We start from the raw sequence: 22,112 nt of genomic DNA on the forward strand, positions 1-22,112 counted from the left end.
TAATCTTGAATTTGGGAAGTACAACAATATTTGGATTTGTTTTTGGTGTTAATATCAAAGTATTTAAACTGTTGAGTCTGAAAGATTGTTTAAACGCGTAGGTCTACGTTTCACAATTAAGTAGTGATTGTTTGGATACCATTTGATATTTTCAAGCTGCATTGATATTATAAATTTTTACATTCACCGAATATCTTTTCTGGAATTCCAGGTTTAAGTCAAACTTATTTTAACTATTTTTAAAAATAGGGAGCATCACAATTTTCTTAAGCTTTGTCTCAAGCTGCTGTCTAATCATCTGGCACTGGCTGTAGCTGGCGGTGTGGCCACCAGTATCCTTGGGAAACAGGCCAGGCCACTGCGAAATCTATTATTCAGATTAATGGACTCATCTGTACCAGATGAAATCCAAGAGGTGAGTTATTTCATAAGTTTTTCTGTACTTGAATTGCTGTTGATCTTAATTATAGCACTGTTGAGATATTTGGTTTTGGTGCAGAGGCTTAATCTCAGTATGGGCCCCTTCCCTCTGAGAGATGATGGATATGTGGCAAATTCATTGACGAATGTGTACCAGTCTATGTAAGGCAAGTTCAGCCAGATGTACTGCATTATTAGATGGTTGTTAAGTGTTGTAGGTCATTGTTTTCAAGGTTGATACCTGTTGTCAAGCTGCTGTCATCACTGATACCGTGCACAATGGCACAAATGTAATATCACCATTTCCCCTTGCTGCTGGCTAATACTTCCCATGTTTCTTGTCTCTGGTCTTCATGTTGTGTTTGCAAGAAATCTTCATGTGGAGCTTTGAGGCAGCCTGTCTTCTGGTTCCAGTTAGATTATATTCATAGATTAGTACGGCACAGAAAAGGCCCTTTGGCCCATTAAGTCTGCACCAACATAACTACAGCTAAACATGCGCTAATCCCAATTTCTTGCATTTGTCCCATATCCCAATATTTCAAATGCTCATCCGATATTTTTTGAAGGTTCTAAGGTTTCCAGCCTTCACAACATTCCCAGGTTCCTGCATTCCAGATTCCCGCTACCCTCTGAGTGAAAACGTTTCTTTCTTCAAACCCCTTCTCAATGTCCTGCCCCTTAGCCTAAAACTATGCCCCTTCGTGAATGACCCCTTAACTAAGAGGAACAGCTGTCCTTTACTCGTCCTGTCAATACCCCTCATAATTTTGTACACTTCAATCAGCCTTCTCTGCTGTAAAGAAAATAATCCAAGCCTATCTAGTCTCTCCTTAAGGCTCAATTGGTCCATCCCAGGGAACTTACTGGTGAAACTCCTTTGTATCTCCTTGTAGTGTTATCACCTTCTTCCTGCAGTGAAGTGACCAGAACTGCCAATACTCCCAGCTGTGCCCTGACCAACTCTCTGTATACCTCCAGCACTACCTCCTTACACTTATACTCTATGCCATGACTGATGAGCATGTGCCATCACTTTCCTGTTAGCGTGCTCTGTCAACCTCTGGGATCTGTGAATAATTACCCCAAGTTCCCTCTGTACCTCTAAGCTACCCAGTGTCTTGCCATTCATTAAATACTCCCTCATCTTGTTTCTTATTCCAAATTGAATCACCTCGCATACAGGAGGATTAAATACCATATGCCACTGATCTGCCCATCTGACCAAGCCATCTTTAAGGTTTTGGAGTAGATTTGTAACTCGGTTGTGGGTGTTGAGGTTGGTTGGCTTGCCGAGTTGGTTTGTTTGTTCCGCAGACGTTTCATTACCCTGCTGGGTAACAACATCAGTGCAGCCTCTGATGAAGCGTCGGTGTGTTTGGGGAAATGGAGAACTCCAAACGAAAGTACACAGAAAAGCCACACACACGGACCAAGTACTGAACTTCAACAGTAACCATCCCCCCCACACACAAACGAAGCTGCGTGTGAACACTATTTAAACAGGCGACAACACACTGCAGCAACACAACTACGCAAAGAGGAAGAAGAATACCTCTTCCAGGTTTTCAAGGATGATGGATATCCAAAAAACTGGGTCAGAAGATGCCTACACGAACAACATCAGGAAGATACTAAAAGCCCCAACACACTCATCACGCTACCCTACATCAGGAACACTTCGGAACTAACCACGAGACTCCTATGACCGCTGGGCATCAGAGTGGCACACAAGCCCACATCCAACCCTATGACAACTGCTCACCCGAACTAAAGACCCACTTCCCGCCATGGACAGGACCAATGTCATCTACAAGATGCTCTGCAGAGACTGAGAAACACTACATCGGACAAACAGGAAGGAAACTAACAACAACGGTACACGAACACCAACTGGCTACAAAAAGATACGACCAATACGTGCTCATCTCAATCCACATGGATAAGGAGAACCACCAATTTGACTGGGATAACACCAAAATCCTGGGACAAGCTAAGCAGAGACAGGCATGGGAATACCTAGAAGCCTGCTACTCCATGAAGAAAGCCATCAATAAACAGAGAACTCGACCCCATATACACTCCACTACGAAGGAAAACCGAAAGTGAGGCAATCCAGCTCAACGGACTCCAGAGTTTAAAAACCAGGTGGGAAAACACACCGACACTTCTTCAGAGGCTGCACTGATGATGTTACCCAGCAGAGTAATGAAACGTCTGCGGAACAACAAACCAGCTCAGCAAGCCAACCAACCTCGACCATCTATATCTTCCTGTAACCTACAACCATCATCTTCACTATTAACCACTCTACCAATCATGGCGTCATCTACAAATTTGCTTAACATTCCCGTCACATTTCATCTATATCATTTCTGCCTATAACAAACAATTAAGGTCCCTGGACTGATCGTTGTGGTGTACCTCTGGACACCAGCCTCCTACCACTACGCTTTGTAACCTATTACTAAGCCAGTTTCTGAACCATCTCGCCAAATTTCCCTCAATTCTATGTGCTTTAACTTCTCAATCAGTCTCCCATGTAGAACCTTGCCAAAAGCTTTGCTAAAATCCAGGTAAACTACATCAACTGAACTTCCCATACACACAATCACCTTTTCAAAAAATTCTAACAAATTTGTTAGGCATGCATGCCCTGCTTCTGGCAAAGCCATGCTGACTATCCCTAATAAACCCATACCTTTCCGAATGGGTATTAATTTTCTCCTCCAGAATTTTCTCTAATAGTTTCCATACCTGTGACTTGAGACTCACTGCTTTGGAATGCATTCATCTTTCATCGTGCAAATGTGACTGAGCCAGCAAAGTTGCCACTGTTGACTGCTTGTATACTTGGGAGATCTGCCCGTGAGAAGACTGTCACATTGAAGATTTTTGTCCCTCCATGAGATGCCAAAAATATGTCATTAAAATTGAGTATCAAAACTTGAGCTTCCTTTCTTTTTATGGCTGTAAGCTGTCCATTCTTAGAATCATAGAATCCCAACAGTGTGGAAGCAAGCCATTCATCTATTGAGTCCACACTGACTCTCCAAACAGCATCCCACCCAGACCAACCCTCTACCTTATCTATGTAACCCTGCATTTTCCATGGCCAATCCACTTAATCTGCACATCTTTGGACTGTGGGTGAAAAATGGAGCACATTGAGGAAACCCGCGCAGACACTGGGACAATGTGCAGACAGTCGCCTGAGATTGGAATCAAACTCAGGTTCCTGGGATTGTGAGGCAGTACTGCTAACCACTGTGCTGCCCCATTGTTCACCACTGAGAATGGAGGCCTCAGAATCCTACTCAGAAGCATTCTTGTCTTGAAGATGAGCTTATTGCTTTTTCAAACATGTTTTGAGTGTGCCAGAGATGGTAACTGCTTCCAATGTTTGTGTGGTAAGTTCTTCATCAATTCAAATTGTCTGTTACCATGAGCGCAAGATATTTGCATCTGTTGATCATGTTGCAAGTAAATAAACAATTCATATAGACATGATGTGGAGGTGTGGTTGTTGGACTGGGGTGGACAAGGTCGGAAATCACACAACAGGTTATAGTCCAACAGGTTTATTTGAAAACGCAAGCTTTCGGAGCCTCACTCCCTCTAACATCTGTAGAAGGAGTGAGGCTTTGAAAGCTTGTGTTTTCAAATAAACCTGTTGGACTATAACCTGGTGTTGTGCGATTTGTGACTTCATTTAGACAGTCATCTCATTAGGTGCTTGATGCTGTTCTAAAACTTCCTGGTATAGTTGAATTAAATGCAGATCCACCATCACTTTAAATGGAAAACATCATGGATGATATAGTGAACAGCATGCAGCAAGAATAGAATTGCAGAGGATTCATTCTGTGGAATATGCATGAGGCAAACATCTTTCATATGAAAAGAACTAATGCAAGAGCTTGAAACTTCCACAGATGAATTTTGTTCTTCGACAGGCGTTCTTTGAGCATCTGCAGTTCTTGTTTTATTTAAGTGGTAGAATGGTTTCCCCGTTGTTGGGAAAACAAACATTTTTCTCACTTGCCTGGAAGGGAAGTAATCGAGTTAATAGGGGTTCAAGACCTGTTAGTATCTATTAATTGATCTATTAATATCTATTAATGACGCGGCACGGTGGCTCAGTGGTTAGCTCTGCTGCCTCACAGCAGCAGGGACCCGGGTTTGAATCCACCCCAAGGCAACTGTCTGTGTGGATTTTGCACATTCTCCCCGTGTCTGCATGGGTTTCCTCCAAGTGCTCCGGTTTCCTCCCACAGTCCAAAGATGTGCAGGTGAGGTGGATTGGCTATGCTGAATTGTCCGTAGTGTTCAGGGATATTTAGATCTGGGGTGTTATAGGGAGATGCATCTTGGATGCTCTGAAGGTCGGTGGGGACATGTTGGGCCGAAGGGCCTGTTTCTACACTGTAGGGATTCTATGATTGTTGATCTATTCTATGATTTGTAATTGAATAGTCAAGTGTCTTAATTAGTGACTGTTCAAGCAAATCGCCCCTGGAAGTTTTTGCCCAGAACTTAGAGAGGTGATGGCAAGGGGTCAGTATCTCTCTAGGCTAATCTATCCAATTACTTGCCCTTCCTCCCCACTTCTAATGAGGGAAAAAAAGTCATACTCAAGTTGTGTTTACTATGAATGATGAATAGTGCACTGCTTTTTTTTTCCATGCTGAAGGAACAACTGAATCAGCTCACATTGATGTTTCTTTCGTAGTATCATTTCAAAATTAATTTTGGAGAAAAAAGTTACCTCCTCTTAGCAATAAAACTTGTGTTGATTTTGGGGAGATTGTAAAACATAATTATTTCTTTGTATGTTTCTGTGACACTTTAAAATAGACTTGAGCTTTTTCTTGGTATTTTAGGCTGTTATAGAGACATTGTCTGTTGGTGCCACAATGTTACTTCCACCATTGCGAGAAAGAATGGAGTTGCTGCATTCGCTGCTTCCGCAGGGCCCTGATAGATGGGAAAGTTTAACTAAAGGACAAGTAAAAATTTTGTTGGATTTTGCATTGATTATTAATATTTTGATTTGAAATTTTGATTTGCATAATAAATGTCTCTGCTGGCGAAGTAAGTCATTCCTAGAAATCCATCCAGGCCCCTCATGATTTTCTTACAAGTCAAAGGCAAATTTCTCTTGTTCTTTGTTCTTTGTCTTAAACAACCCAAAGCAATTCAATCTTTCCTCATTCCCAAAGTTTTATATTCCTGTAAACGTTCTCATAAATTTCCTCTCCAGTGCACTAACACTGTACCTGCAATGTGATGAGAATTGTCTGCTGTACGTTATGTAGTGTTATTCTTTTCTGTTATATCGCAGCAAATAATAAACATCCCAAAAGTATTACTTTAATTCCATTAATCCATAGATGTACATTCCAAGGTCCTCCATTCCCCCCCACATCTCAGAATCTTTCCATGTATTGTTAATTCTCTCACCTCGGTTATTCTATCTGAACCTATTAACTTTCACTTCTCCAGCTTTGTTGCCTGCTGCAAAAAAGTTGCATGCATCTGCTCATATTTCCAGATCCCAGTGCCTTAAAGATTGTTCATTTAAATTATGTTGTGATATCCAGATGTAATGGAGAGCAATTCTAAAGGTCATTTTCAGTTAATGGATTTAAATATGACTTGCATGTCAACTTAAATTTCATATTATTTGAAGAGTAAAATGGATTTTCCTTCCTGGCTATCAGTTACTCAGGTTATTATTCCTGTATAACTGTTTTGACATTGTATTTTTGATGCTAAATATTGAATAATAACAAACTTTTATAAATTTAATGACTTTTTATACATTTATTAGCAGTTGAACCCCTTTATTTTCTCTCCGTATTAACCTGATCATGTCAGATACTTGAAACATTGAAAAAAGTTCAAATAAAATCTATAAGTGCAATTATTTTGAAGTTTATTTAAGCATGATCAAATCTTTGTCTCCTGGAATTAAAGAATATGATTACGAATGTTAAAGCATCTTAATGCATACGTTGAGACAGTCGATGCTTCCTCTCCATGGTCTCGTTAAATTGTCAGACTGTGTTTATCCAACTTCCACTATTGAATGAGTGTAAATTTGCCTCTTTCAACTTGAACTTGTCTAAAACATGTTGCCCATGTATTTACTCTCACCAGGTCCTGTGCATCAACCATCACATGCTCATTGACCTACATTTGCCTCCAGTTCAACAACATGTTGCTGTTAAAACTCTTATCCGTTTTCTCAAATGCCTCCATGATCTTTCCCCCTCCACCTGTGTAAGCTACTCCACCCCAATAATACTTGATCCAGAATTCCCATTACCCAGCTGTTGCCAATCATACCTTTTGTTGCTGAGGCCCTAAGCTCTAGAATTCCTTCCCTTAACACCTTACGTTTTGATTTCTTCATTTAAAATTCCAAAAATCAAATTCTTTCTCTTTGAACAAACTTTTGATCATTTACCCAAATGTGGATTGATGTCAAGTTTTGTTTGATAACGCTATTGTGCTGAGAAGAATCTTAAATTCATTTTTACGATAATTTATTTTACCAAATTAAAGGAGCTATATAAATGCAAGTTATTTCCAAAGAGCTGCAAACAAATAACCATATTTACTCAGATATGAACTTCTTTAGTTAATGTAGCTGTAATTTGCTGTGAGTTTTAATTTGCCCAGGCTATAACAAAAAATACACAAACTTAAAAAAATTGCTGACACAACCTTGTGACTTTTCTAGTACTAATTTGCAAAGTTTAATTGTGTAGCAGCTATGCATTGACTTAACGTAAATGTCACTTTTAATTCCAGCGGATGCAATTGGATATTATTCTTACAAGCCTACAAGACCACACCCATGTAGCTTCTTTGCTCGGCTATAGCTCTCCTCCTGATGCTGAAGCCGCCTCATCAGGACCAAATTACAGCTGCTTCCCTGATTCCTCATTCAACTCCCAATCCAGTCATCCTGATACCCATCTGGCAGAAATCTTAATGAAGACCCTACTAAGGAATTTAGGATTCTATACTGTAAGAAGCTTTCTATTTGTTGGCAACTGTTTCTCATTAAAAGTCTTAATGTGAACTATAATATCCTCAACCTGATGAGCCTTGTATTTATCTGATTTTCCTGATACACCTAACTCGAAGAATGGGTTTATTTCTAATTCTTTATTGAAGGGGAAGTCATAGCTAGTGAAACTAATCATTAGACTTAAGGTAATACCTGCAGGTAATGTGGGCTTGTTATATAGGAGTTAAGCTCCGAGCTGTATCAGTCAAATGATTTCTTGGGACGATTTATTTCTCTTAATTTGTGCAAATGTATTAAACTTTCCTGAATGTAATTTGAGGTACTTTGGATCAAAGAGCAATTGGTCCTACGACCTAATGTACTGGTCAGAAATTTGGGTTACAAAATTAAATTGGAGAAACCAGAGAATTTTTGTCAGATTAAAATGTTCTTCATTATCCATAGGAATACCTTACGTAGTGAGGCAATGTACTCCTAAATGTTCCCTGTATGTTTGTTTTTCAACAGTTGGACATTTCCCCATTTTTACGTTATGTGGTGTCATTTCATTAAAACCTTCTCAATTGTATTAAATCTAGTCTGTAATATTAAACTATTAATGCTTTAAATAGGATCAGGCGTTTGGAGAACTGGAAAAGAACAGTGACAAGCAGCTTCTGGGGACATCATCTGCGGAAAACAGCCAACCAGCTCATTTGCATGAACTACTGTGCTCCCTGCAGAAACAACTCTTGGCATATTGTCATATCAACAGTGTCAGTGAGGTATACATGTGGAGCTTTATTTGGAAAATGTAGATTTGAGATATTTGCTGCTGATTTTTATTGATGACCTTAAATTTGTTTTCCAATTTAGAGCTCCAGTAGTGTAGCTTTATTGCACAAACATCTACAGCTCTTACTACCTCATGCAACTGAAATTTACTCCCGTTCTGCAACACTGCTGAAAGAAAGCTCCTGGAATGGGAGTGTCAGAGACAAGCTTCAAGGTATTGGTTTCTTGTTTACTTTTACTTCATTTTATTATATTTCTTCTTTGTTGAAATGACAGAATACAGCCTAATTAACAATTTTGTTGCTTTTAATTTCTTCACAAAAGTTCTGTTGGTGTTTATATTTCCACGTAGGACTGCTCTCTTCTTTATCTCCACTAGTTTAGCCTTCCATTCTTTGGAATCAGTCATTCCCCACAGTAGATCCATATTTTAAACATTCTGTGAATAAAAACTTTTTTTCGAATTTCTTGCTGGATACATTAGTGACTACTTGATATTTATGGCTCTGATGCTTACCTCCCCTAAGAGTAGTAATATTATCATAATGTCTATCAGATTCTTTCATAATCTTAAACTCTCTATCAAGTCACCCTGTGGATCTACTAGAATCAATTTTTCATAGTTCTTGATAGCTATCTTCTTTGAGGTATTTACTGAATAATCCCATTAGTCAATCAGATGTTCCTTCAATCCATCAGGAAACCAATCTTGTTTTAGTTATGTACTTTTGAGTGTTACTATTAGTATCAATTCTGTATGTAATTTCTAAATATTAAATGTTTCCCATAGTTGCAGATTTCTGCATGATATCCCTCTCATTGGAGCGTTCTGATTCCTCGCAATTGCCTGTCTTTACCCACAGCTGCATACACTAGTAAATAGATTTCTTTCATATACCTTCACAGAATTGTGTTTCTTGCAGGTGTCCTATATGGATCAGCAGCAGGGAGCATGCTGTGTCAGATCATTAACTCTTTACTGCTACTGCCTGTCTCTGTGGCACGACCGTTACTAAGCCATCTACTGGATTTATTGCCATCGTTGGATCGCTTAAACCGACTTTTACCAGCTGCGGCCCATTTAGAGGAACAGGAGTTGCAGTGGCCGCTGCACGGTAAGCAGTGCGCTCAGGCACTTGGATCGTATGGAATGCTATAACTTGATCATATTGTAACCCTGAAGAATGGCAGAATGTGCTGCAGTAGAAGTTGTGATAACAAGAGATAAATGAAACAAAACAAATGGGAACTGATCTCCTTTCGTATCTTAAATCTTGCAGTTTTAAAAATTTAAGAAAGAGTTTATGGAAATAGCCTGTCATGCTTTTAACTATTCATTTCTTTTGGCACCTGTGCTGTAGGTACTATTGAAAGTGCTGAGCCTGATGATTTGGCAATACCTCAACCTGCTCAGCCTTGGGTGTGGCTTGTAGATCTGGAGAGAACTGCTGCACTACTTGTAGGCCGTTGTCTTGGTGGAATGCTACAGGGTCCACCTATGTCTTCTGAAGAACAAGATACAGTTCGTTGGCTAAAAACACCTCTCTTCAGCAATGGATTGGAACTGGATCTCCCCCAGCTAGGTAAAACTAATGATTTAGCATTTTGAGAGCGCAAGTCATGGCTCATTCAGAAACTGACAGAATAACACGGTATGCGAAATTGAGATTCTAAGCAAATTTGGAGGCTCTTAGGAGAAAATGGGGAGCATTAGCTGATGCAGTCAGCTCTCCAAAGCATAAGTTCAGGTCAGATAATCTAGAACAGATAATATTGTAACAAAGAAATACTGTATTGTTTTCATTCACTCATGGGATGTGAGCCAGCACTTATTCCTTCATTCCTAGTTGCCATGAGAAGGTTGTGGTGAGCTGACTTCATAAACCACTGCAGTCCATATATAGTGCTGTTGGGTTAGGGAAGGGAAGTTTTTAGAATGTTGACCTAGCAACTGACGGATCGATAAGATATTGCAAAATCAGGATGGCGAGTATCGTGGAGGGGAAGTTGCAGGTGACACTGTTCCAATATGTCTACTGCCCTTTTCTAGCTGGAACTGGTCATGGGTTTGGTAGGTGCTGTCTAAGCAGCCTTGCTGATTTTCTGCAATACATCTTGTGGATAGTACCCACTGTTGCTACTTAGTGTCAGTGGCAGAGTGACTCAATGTTTCTAGTTGGGATGCCAATTAAGTGGGCTGCATTGTCCTGGATGATGTCAAGCTTTTTGAGTGGTGGACCTGCATTTATCAAGGTAAGTGGGGAGTATTTCATCACACTCTAATGATTTAATTTCTATATTCATCCTATTCTTCATGTATTTCATCAATGACTGTCCCGCCGTCCGGTCAAAAGTAGGGATGTTCAGCCGCGTTTGTTTTTCCTCCAATACTGACGCAGCCCGTGTCCAAAAGCAGCAAGAATTAAGCAATATCCAGGCTTGGCCTGACAAGTGGCAAGTAACATTTGCGCCACACAAATGCCAGGCAATGACTGTCTCCAATAAGATATCTCCAGTAAGCATGTGCAGGCACAGCTTCAGATTGTTCTTGTGAAAGTAAACAAAAACTGTACAGATAACTGCAGTAGTTTTTATGATGAGGCAAATTAATTCTGATGACAAAGCGTTTGATGGTATTTGTGTGTATTATAATTTCACCCAATGTATTTAAAATATTTTCAAACCCTAAGTTCAAAGACCATTTAATGGATATATGGACAGTGAAAGAAAACTGTTTGTGATGCAGATAAATGCATGAGCTCTCTGCTGGAAGTTGCACTGTCTGGAAATGAAGAACAGAAACCTTTTGAATATAGCCTTGGTGCTGAGAATATTATGCTTGTTGATCTGGCTTTGGGCTCGACAAAAGAACCTGTCAACATTCTGTGGCTCAAAATGCAAGACTATGCTGTCAGCAAAGGTAGGTGGACCGGTTCACAACTAGAGCTATGTAAATTTTCTTTGTAATTTAAATGTGTATCTGACAGGCACTGGCGAGGAAAATAATAAAGTAATCAAGATGGAGACAATGCTGTGCAGTTCAAGGTGTGCCCAGAACATAGTGTAAAAAAGAAACCAAAAGAACTGCAGATGCTGAAAATCAGAATCAAAAGCAGAAATTAGTGAAAAAGCAGGTCTGGCAGCATCTGTGGAGAGAAATCGAGTTAATGTTTCACATCCGGTGACCCTTCCTCAGAAGAGTACTAAGGTACTGGAGCAAGCAAGCAAGGGGTAACGAGACACAGTGGGGTCAATGAGTGGTGAGCATTGGGTGGGAAGGGATAGGAGAATTGAAGGTGGAGTGAGGAATGGGGTGAAAAGGTATTGAGGGGTGGGGGGAAGTCTTAATGAGGTGTGGAAACAAGGAATAGTAAAGGACAATGGGGGCAAGGTGGCAAGGGGATTGCAAGGGATGGGGTTGATCAAGGGTTGGTTACAGAGTCAGAAAAATGCACATCAACCCATCGTGTTGGCATCACAAGAGCACATCTAAACACTCCTGACATATTGAGGGTTTTTGCCTCTATTGTCCAGTGAGGTGCAAAAGGGACAAGAGATGGTGAGGGTAAACAGAATAAAAGGGAAGTGAGGGTCAGGACATAAAAAGAGCAATGAGGGATAACAGGGCAAACAGAATTTGGAGTGGGGACAATGAAGGATAGTGGGGGACAAGGAGGATCAAGGATAGTTTGGATGGGGGAAAGGTGTAGGAATAGAATTTCAGAAGTTTATAGTTGACAATGAATTGAAACTCATTTGTGGAAAATAAAGGGATGCCGCAGTGTGTGGGTGAACGGAAGTAGACAAGTAGAGTCATGGAAGCATGGAAACAGATCCTTTTGGTCCAACTCCTACATGCCAAACAGATATCCTAAATTAATCTAATACCATTTGCCAGCATTTGGCCCATATCCCTCTAAACCCTTCCTATTCATATGCCCATCCAGACGCCTTTTAAATGTTTTAATTGTACCAGCCTCCTCCACTTCCTCTGGCAGCTCTGTGTGAAAAAGTTGCCCCTTAGGTCCCTTTTCAATGTTTCTCCTCTCACCTTAAACCTATGCTGTCTAGTTTTGGACTCCGTGACCGCAGGGAAAAGACCTTGGCTATTCAACGTATCCATGCCTGTCATGATTTTATACACGTCTAATATGTCACTCAGCCTCCGATGCTCTAGGCAAAGTAGCCCCAGCCTATTCAGTCTTGCCCCATAGCTCAAACCCTCCAACCCTGGCAGCATCCTTGTAAATCTTTTCTGAACCCTTTCAAGTTCCACAGCATCCTTTTTATAGCAGGGGGACCAGAATTGCATGCAGTATTCCAAAAGTGGCCTGACTAATATCGTGTACAGGTGCAACATGACCTCCCAATTCCTATAGTCAAAGCACTGACCAATAAAGGCAAGCATACCAAACGCCGCCTTCACTATCCTGTCTGTCTGCGACTCCATTTTCAAGGAACTATGAACCTGCACTCCAAGGCCTCTTTGCTTAGTAACACTCCCCAGATCCTTCCCATTAAATGTATAATTCCTGACCTGATTTGCCTTCCCAAAATGCAGCACATCACATTTATCGAAGTTAAACTCCAATTGCCACTCCTTGGCCTATTGACCTACCTGATAAAGGTCCTGCTGTACTCCTGAGGTAACCTTATTCACTGCATTACAACTCTAATTTTGGTGTCATCAGCAGACTTACTAACCATACCTCCTATGTTCACATCCAAATCATTTATATAAATGATGAAAAGCATTGAATCCAGCACCAATCCTTGTGACACACTGCTGGTTACAGGCCTCCAGTCTGAAAAGCAACACTCCACCACCCTTTGTCTTCCAGCTTCAAGCTAGTTCTGCATCCAGATGGCTAGTTCTCCCTGTATGCCATGTGATCTAACCTTTCTAACCAGTCTACCATGAGGAACTTTGTCGAATTAGAAGTGTGAGGTGATTCACTTTGGAAGGAGTATCAGGAATACAGAGTACTGGGCTAATGGTAAAATTCTTGGTAGTGTGGATGAGCAGAGAGATCTCGGTGTCCATGTGCATAGATCACTGAAAGTTGCCACCCAGGTTGATACGGTTGTTAAGAAGGCGTACGGTGTGTTAGGTTTTATTGGTAGAGGGATTGAGTTTCGAAGCCATGAGGTCATGTTGCAGCTATACAAAACTCTGGTGCGGCCGCACTTGGAGTATTGCGTACAGTTCTGGTCGCTGCATTATAGGAAGGATGTGGAAGCATTGGAAAGGGTGCAGAGGAGATTTACCAGGATGTTGCCTGGTATGGAGGGAAGGTCTTACAAGGAAAGGCTGAGGGACTTGAGGCTGTTTTTGTTAGAGAGAAGAAGGTTAAGAGGTGACTTAATAGAGACATACAAGATGATCAGAGGATTAGATAGGGTGGACAGTGGGAGCCTTTTTCCTCGGATGGTGATGGCTAGCACGAGGGGACATAGCTTTAAATTGAGGGGTGATAGATATAGGACAGATGTCAGAGGTAGGTTCTTTACTCAGAGAGTAGTAAGGACGTGGAATGCCCTGCCTGCAAAAGTAGTAGACTCGCCAACTTTAAGGGCACTTAAATGGTCATTGGATAAACATATGGATGATAAGGGAATAGTTTAGTTTAGATGGGCTTCAGATTGGTTTCACAGGTCGGCGCAACATCGAGGGCCGAAGGGCCTGTACTGCGCTGTAATGTTCTACGTTCTATGAATGCCTTACTGAAGTCCATATAGATCACGCCCACCTCTCTGCCCTTATCAATCCTCTTTGGTGGTACTTCAAAAAACTCGATCAAATTAGTGAGAGATGATTTCCTCCACATAAAGCCATGATGACTATCCCTAATCAGTCCTTGCCTTTGTAAATCCTGTCCCACAGGACTCCCTCCAACAACTTGCCCAATACCGATGTCAGGCTGACCGGTCTATAGTTCCCTGGCTTTTCTTTATCACCTTTCTTAAATAGTGGCACCACGTTATCTAACCTCCAGTCTTCCGGCACTTCATCTGTGGCTATCGATGATACAAATATCTTAGCAAGGGGCCCAGCAATCATTTCCCGAGCTTCCCACAGAGTTTTAGGGTACACCTGATCGGGTCCTGGGGATTTATCCAACTTCGTGTTTTCAGACGTCCAGCACCACCTCTGCTGTAATATGGATGTTTTTCAAGATGTCATTATTTATTTCCCCACATTCTCTATCTTCCATATCCTTCTCCACAATAAACACTGATGCAAAATTCTCGTTCAGTATCTCCTCCATTTCCTGCAGTTTCAACATAGGCAACTTTGCCCATCTTTATTGGGCCCTATTCTCTTCCGAGTTACGCTCTTGTCCTTAAGGTATTTGTGGAATCCATTTGGATTCTCCTTAACCCTATTTGCCAAAACTATCTCATGTCCCCTTTTTGACCTCCTGATTTCCCTCTGAAGTATACTCTAACCGCCTTTATACTGTTTGAAGGATTCGTTTGATCTCTGCTGTCTATACTTGGCATATGCTTCCTTCTTTTTCTTGACCTAAACCTCCAATTTCTCTAGTCATCCAGCATTCCCTTCACCCACCCGCCTTGCCCTTCACCCACCCAAACAGGAACATGCTGTTTCTAGACTCTCATTATCTCATTATTGAAGACTTCCCATTTTCCACCTGTCCCTTTATCTGCAAATATCTGCCCCCAATCAACTTTTGAAAGTTCCTCCCTAATACCGTCAAAAATTGCCTACCTCCGCTTAAGAGGTTTAACTTTTAAACCTGATCTATCCTTTCTCATCACTATTTTAAAACTAATAGAATTATGGTCACTGGCCCCAAAGTGCTCCCCCACTGACACCTCAGTCACCTGCCCAGTCTTATTTCCCAAGAGTAGGTCAAGTTTTGCAGCTTCTCTGGATGCATCCACATAGTGAATCAGAAAACTTTTTCTTGTCTGCACTTTACAAATTCCTCTGCATTCCAAGCCTTTAACACTATGGAAGTCCAGTCTATGTTTGGGAGGTTAAAATCCCCTACCGTAACCACCCTATTATTCTTACAGATAACTGAGATCTCCCTAGAAATTTGTTTCTCAATTTCCCACTGCCTATTGGGGAGGGGGGTGCGTCTATAGGACAATCCCAATAAGGTGATCATCCCTTTCTTATTTCTCAGTTCCACTGAAATAACTTGCCGGGACATATTCCCAGGAATATCCTCCCTAATTACAGCCGTAATGTTGTCCCTAACCCAAAAATGTCACTCCCCTTTCTCTCTTGCACCCCCGCCCCACATCTATCCTTCCTATACCCTTCAACATAAAGCTGCCAATCCTGTCCGTTCCTGAGCTACGTCTCTGTAATCCTTATAATATCCCAGATCCATGTTCCCAACCATGCCGAGTTCATCTGCCTTATCTGTTAGGCCCCTTGCATTGAAATAAGTGCCATTTAATGTATCAGTCCTAAGTGAAACGGGAGAAGGTTTCAGAGCTAGGGTAATTATAAAATCCCTACAGTGTGGAAGCAGGCCATTCAGCCCATCGAGTACACACCTACCCTCTGAGAGCATCCCACCCAGACCCACCCTATCCTTGCAGACCTGCATTTTCCATGGCTAATCCACCTAGCCTGCACATATCTGGACAGTATAAGGGCAATTTGGCATATCCAATTCACCTAATCTGCACATGTTTGGACTGTGGGAGAAAACCTGATCACCTGGAGGAAACCCACGCAGACACAGGGAGCATGTTCAAACTCCGCACAGATAGTTGCTCAAGGGTGGAATTGAACCCATGTCCCTGGCATTGTGAGGCAACAGTGCTAAGCACTGAGCCACCGTGCTGCGGAAAGGAATAGGTGTTGTCGAATTTGGACCAAGGTTTTGGATCCAGTCCTTGGGAAATATGCAATCATTAAAGTTTAACAGCTTTTAAGTAGTCATCTAGAGTATAAAAAACAAGATGCCAGTCAGAACTTGAGACTAGCATGTTTGACACAGGTGGCTGGAACACCAGTAATCAGAGAAAACTCATTCTGGTCTTGACCATCACCTGAAAATCCGCTACAAGTCCTGTAGCCTGACTTGGAATCATTGTCATTGGGTCACAATTCTGAATTCCCTTCCCAATAACACTGTGGTTGTCTCCACTGCAGTGGTTTAAAAAAGTAGCACACCTTCACCTCCTTGAGTATTTAGGAATGAACAATAAATGCTGGCTCAGACGGTGAAACCAGCATGCCATGAACAAATCAGAAAAGATAACAAGGTATGGACAGAAACATCAAGTTTTTTTTCAGGAAAGAAAATAGGTAGCCTTGTTTGGAGCTCAGTTTCAGTCACAAGGTTAGGTGGTTCTTAATCACAGAATCATGTAGTACACAAGAGGAAATTCAACCCACTGAGTGCACCAACCCTCCAAAGAGCATCCCACCCAGATCTAACTCCACCCTATCCCCCTAACCAGACATTTACCATGCTGATCCACCTAGACTGCACATCCCTGGGCACTACAGGGCAATTTAGCATGGCTGATCGCTCTGACCTGCACATCTTCGGACTGTGGGAGGAAGCTGGAGCACCCAGTGGAAACCCACACAGACACGGGGAGAATGTGCAAATGTCACACAGACTGTTACCCAAAGTTGGAATCAAACCGAGGTCGCTGTCAGGCAGCAGTGCTAACCACTGAGTCACCATGCTGCCCAACCTACAGCCTTTTAGCGTAATTATGCTCCATAGTTGACCCTGCAATAAAGTGGAATAGCTGTTTTCTGTTCTCCCAGGCCATGTCCTGTAATGTTATACTTTCTAATTGATGGAAGGGTCCAACACATGAGTGCAAAAGATAAGCCATCTTGGATGATCCATCAAGATGATCCACCGTGGCCTGGCATCAGTATAGCAAAACTGGAATCAATGGGAATTAGGGGAAAGTTCTCTGCTAGTTGGAGTCAGACCTTCACAGAAGCAGGAGATGGTTGTTAGAGGACAGTCATCTCAACTGCAGGAGATCTCTGAAGTTATCAGGGATCAAGTTATCTGACATTGCCTGTCATTTTAACTTATTCCTCTTTAACCTGCCCTCCTTCCCATTGTTTTGCTGTGGACAGCATCCTATGATGTGGTATTTGTTTGGAATGATTTCATTTATTTCTTCCAAAGGATATGGGTGTTACTGGCCATTTTCGGAGTCTATTAAGAGTCAACCATGTCACTTGGGTCTGTGACAAATGCAGGACAGACCTGGTAAGAGTGACATATTTTCTTCCCCGAAGAATGGTAGTGAATTGGATGAATTTTTGCCATCATTAATAGTTTCATGATCATCAATGTTGGCTGTACAGAACTCTTCTTGCTTCTTGACACTTCTATAGTATATTCCCCAAGTTTTATACAGTAACGTGAGGAGGCTATTAGTACAGTATATTGGCTGATTTAGATTTCAGTTTGATACCGAGCTGCTTTTCTACTTCTGTATAAGGTTGCAGTAATGTCTGATCTCAAGGAAGAGTCATTTTACTCAGAATGATAACTCTTTCTCGATTCACAGATGCTGCCAGACCTGAGTTTCTCCAGCATTTCATGATTTTGTTTCAGATTTCCAGCATCCACATCACGACTTACATTTGAAGGCTCGCTGGTGCGTACTGGTTATTATTTCAGAATGTTTTACTGACCTGGTTCTAAACCCATGTGTCACTAGTTTGAACATTAAACTCTGAAAAGAGGTATTTATATATAAATATATCATGGACTTGTCATCACAATGTTCACCACAGATAATAAACTTGGAGATTGTTCTGTTTCACAGCCATAACATACGCTGCCTTCAGCACTGAAAACAACCAAACTGTATGCATGTTTAGAGATAGTAGGAACTGCAGATGCTGGAGAATCCAAGACAACAAGGTGCAGGGCTGGATGAACACAGCAGGCCAAGCAGCATCATAGGAGCAGCTGCTTGGCCTGATGTATGCATGTTTAAATGTATTTTCTGCCATTATCTAATAAATACTTATGACCGCAAAATATATTTTCCAGATTGGGACAGTGCAATTCTTGGCAATGAGACCTTATTGGATACAGCTTCAAGATTTGTCCTTGCAGCTCTTTTAAAGCACACTGGTTTACTAAATCAAGTCTGTGGTGAAAGCAGGCAAGTGAAGAGTATTCCTTGTATGTATGTATGTATGTATGTATCTGTCTGGTCTGAAACTGAATTTGGTGGGTTTTTTTGGTCTAACTCTGTTAATGATCTTGGCAACATTACACAGATGTGCTAAATTTACCAGGCTTCTTCAAATAATACACTGTGACTGAGACAGGGGAATGATTTTAAACTATTTTTATGCAATCAGTTCATAACGGGGTTTGTACGCAGGCAAGACCAAGTGTGCTATTTAGGTCAAGCTGGACTGGCAGCCAGGAGAAAATTGAATGGGGAGAGGGGAGAAGGAAAGGGAAGGTATTGAGCAGGAACAGGGTGAAAGGGAAGAGAAAAGATAAACTTTGGACCTTTTGGAGTTGGAAGAGAGGAGATTGTTTTAATGCTGCATCTCTTTGGTCATGGGCTGACCTTGTATCTCAGTTGAGGAAGGGTCTTGCTTTCATTCTGTCAGAGACTATCCTAACACTTTCTCCAGGGAATCTTAATAAAGAGAGAGCAAATTGATTTCCATACTAGGGCACAAAGGTAGAAAAGAACCATGAGGCAAATGAGTTGTACTACTTGAACATTGTGGTCTTTATCATCTCTGTTGGCAGTGTGAGTAAATAAAATATAACTGTTGCAAATATTCAATAGATGTGAAAGTTTACTCAACATTTATTAAAGATGGCTGAATTTCTGGAGTTATTGGTGCCCTGGCTGAGGAAAAAAGGTTGAGTGTCAGAGATACTGACACTCTGGTGTCTGATTCTGTATGAGGCAGTACTATAGACAGGGACTATCATGTGTAAATAAAGGTGACTTGGTGACAGGATACTGACTTCTGGGGAGTTATTTCAATGGTGACGAGTAAAGCACGATCCTAAAGAAACTCGCAACAGTCGGGATAAGTATTTCTCACATCATGCCTTTGTTTCGGGAAGCACATGACTTGTTCTACCCTGCTGTCGAGGACTGTCCAGGCAAATGACCCCATTGTGGCAGATGTCAAACAATAAGTAGAAATAACACCGTGTGGAGCTGAGGAACACAGCAGGCCAGGCAGCATCAGAGGAGCAGGAAAGCTGGCGTTTCGGCTCGTGACCCTTCTTCAGAAATGGAGGAGGGGAAGGGGATGCTGAAATAAATGGGCGGGGGTGGAAATGCCGGTGGTGGGGATTGGTCAGTGAGGTGGGAGGAGCGGATAGGTGGGAGAGAAGATGGACAGGTCAAGGAGATGGGGATGAGAGCGGGGCTGGGGAGATTTTGAAACTGGGTTGTAGGCTCCCAAGGCAAAATATGAGGTGCTGCTCCTACAGTTTCTGGGTGACATCGTTGTGACACTGGAGGAGGCCCAGGATGGACATGTCGTCCAGGGAGTAGGAGGTGGAGTTGAAGTGGTTCGCGACTGGGAGGTGTTGTCGTTTGTCGCGAACCGAGAGTAGGTGCTCTACAAAGTGGTCTCCGAGCCTCCGCTTGGTCTCACCGATGTAGAGGAGGGCACATCGGGAACTGCGGATACAATGGACCATATTAGTGAATGTGCAGGTGAACCTCTGTCTGATGTGGAAGGTTTTTTTGGGGCCTGGGATAGAGGTGAGGGGGGAGGGGTAGGGGCAGTGTAGCACCTCCTGCGGTTGCAGGGAAAGTGGTGGGGTTAGTGGGGAGTGTGGAGCAGATGAGGGAGTCGTGGAGAGCGGTCCCTACGGAAGGCAGATAAGGGTGGGCAGGGAAATATATCCTTCGTAGTGGGGTCACCGTGCAGGTGGCGGAAGTGGTGGAGAATGATGCGTTGATTTCGGAGGTTGGTGGGGTGATATGGGAGGACGAGGGGAATTCTGTCTTTGTTGTTATTGCAGGGTGGGGGTGTGACGGCTGAGGTGTGGGAAACGCAAGAGATGCGGTCGAGGGCATTTTCGACCACTGAGGTGGGGAAGTTGCAGTCCTCGAAATACGAGGGAGTTGTTGGGCTTGAAATGGATATCCGTTTCGAGGCTGGAGTCAGAGATCCAGAAAGGAGACAGCGGTATCAGAGATGGTCCAGGTGAACTTGAGGTTGGGGTGGAAGGTGTTAGTCAAGTGGATGAACTGTTCGAGCTCCTTGTGGGAGCACTAGGCGGTGCCGATACAGTCATCGATGTAGCGGAAGAAGAGGTGGGGGATAGTGCCAGTGTAGCATGAGGAGCTCGAACAGTTCATCCACTTTACTAACATCTTCCACCCCAACCTTAAGTTCACCTGGACCATCTCTGATACTCTGTCTCCTTCCTGGACCCGTCTGTCGCCATCTCTGTCTCCAGCTTCTGCCATCTGCAATCTGACCCCACTACGAAGGATATATTTCCCCCCCCACCCTTATCTTTCTTCTGGAGGGACCGCTCTCTCCACGACTCCCTCGTCCGCTCCACATTCTCCACTGGCCCTACCACCCCCGGCACCTTTCCCTGCAACCGCAGGAGGTGCTACACCTGCCCCTACACCTCACCCCTCATCTCCATCCCAGGCCCCAAAAAAACCTTCCACATCAAACAGATGTTCACCTGCACATCTGCTAAAGTGGTCTATTGTATCCACTGTTCCCTCCTCTACGTCAGTGAGACCAAGCGGAGGCTCAGAGACCGTTTTGTAGAGCACCTACGCTCAGTTCACGACAAACGACAGCACCTCCCAGTTGCGAACCACTTCAACTCCCCCCTCCCTCTCCCTGGACGACATGTCCATCCTGGGCCGCCTCCAATGTCACTACGATGCCACCGGGAAACTGGAAGAACAGCACCTCATATTCCGCCTTGGAAGCCTTAAACCCAATGATCTCAATGTGGACTTTATAGTTTCAAAATCTCCCCAGTCCCGACCTCATCCCAAGACCAGTCCCCCCATCTCATCTCGCCTCATTGACCTGTCCATCTTCTCTCCCACCTATCCGCTCCTCCTACCTCACTGACCAATCCCACCACTACGTACCTGCTATCACCGCACCCCCCCTCCATTTATTTCAGAGCCCCCTTACCCTCCCCCATTTCTGAAGAAGGGTCCTGACCCGAAACGTCAGCTTTCCTGCATCTCTGATGCTGCCTGGCCTGCTGTGTTCATCCAGCTCCACACTGTTATCTGACTCCAGCATCGGCAGTTCTTACTATCCCTCCTTAAACAATAAGTAATTCTCCCGACAGTGTGTGGAGCTGCAGTTTTGTCATTAGCAACCAAACTTTCCCTGAGGCACCAGATTCCGAAATCTTTCAAGAATTGACTGACATAGTTAAATTACAACCCCAGATTGCCTCTAATTCTGAGACACTATCAGTTTTACTCGGCAATTCAAGAACCAGGGGAAACAGTATTGGGGTTTTTGACGAAATTAGGACAACTGGCTGAAGCCTGTGAATTTGGTTTAACCCTTAACGAGATGGTTATAGATTGTCCGGTGTGCGGGGTTTTCTGATGTAACCATGCAAAACACCTGCTAGCTGATCCCAACTGGATTTCAAAAGGTGCTACATTGGCTTTATCAACGGAAAATCCGGCAAGTGGAACATGTGACATGCAAGGTATTCCGATGGAAGTGGACACCCCTAGCCATTCCGACTGAGCTTGGGGAAAACAACTTGAGTGCAGAATTTGCATACCTCACTCAGGGCATATCCTGATCAGAAGAATTGTAGGCTCATAGCAAATCTTCAAATCAAAGCCAAGCCGTGGCCAAATGTTTAAACTTTTCTTCAGATTCTGGCTGGTAAGGCAT

At 42.7% G+C, this 22,112-nt stretch overlaps 1 protein-coding gene across 1 annotated transcript in view; it reads left to right on the forward strand.

Moving 5' to 3' along the window:
• The window catches only part of herc1 (HECT and RLD domain containing E3 ubiquitin protein ligase family member 1), a 333,814-nt gene that overhangs the window by 63,060 nt on the left and 248,642 nt on the right, over window positions 1–22,112 (forward strand). Inside the window, exons 12-20 of the mRNA XM_048617017.1 lie at window positions 250–415; window positions 5,304–5,429; window positions 7,240–7,458; window positions 8,074–8,226; window positions 8,318–8,450; window positions 9,160–9,351; window positions 9,598–9,819; window positions 10,983–11,156; window positions 18,265–18,379. Of these exons, the coding sequence (XP_048472974.1) occupies window positions 250–415; window positions 5,304–5,429; window positions 7,240–7,458; window positions 8,074–8,226; window positions 8,318–8,450; window positions 9,160–9,351; window positions 9,598–9,819; window positions 10,983–11,156; window positions 18,265–18,379 (1,500 nt within the window). The remainder of the gene's footprint in view (window positions 1–249; window positions 416–5,303; window positions 5,430–7,239; window positions 7,459–8,073; window positions 8,227–8,317; window positions 8,451–9,159; window positions 9,352–9,597; window positions 9,820–10,982; window positions 11,157–18,264; window positions 18,380–22,112) is intronic.

The sequence above is a fragment of the Rhincodon typus genome, chromosome 36 (assembly GCF_021869965.1).
Source record: "Rhincodon typus isolate 14 chromosome 36, sRhiTyp1.1, whole genome shotgun sequence".
NCBI lineage: Eukaryota > Metazoa > Chordata > Chondrichthyes > Orectolobiformes > Rhincodontidae > Rhincodon > Rhincodon typus.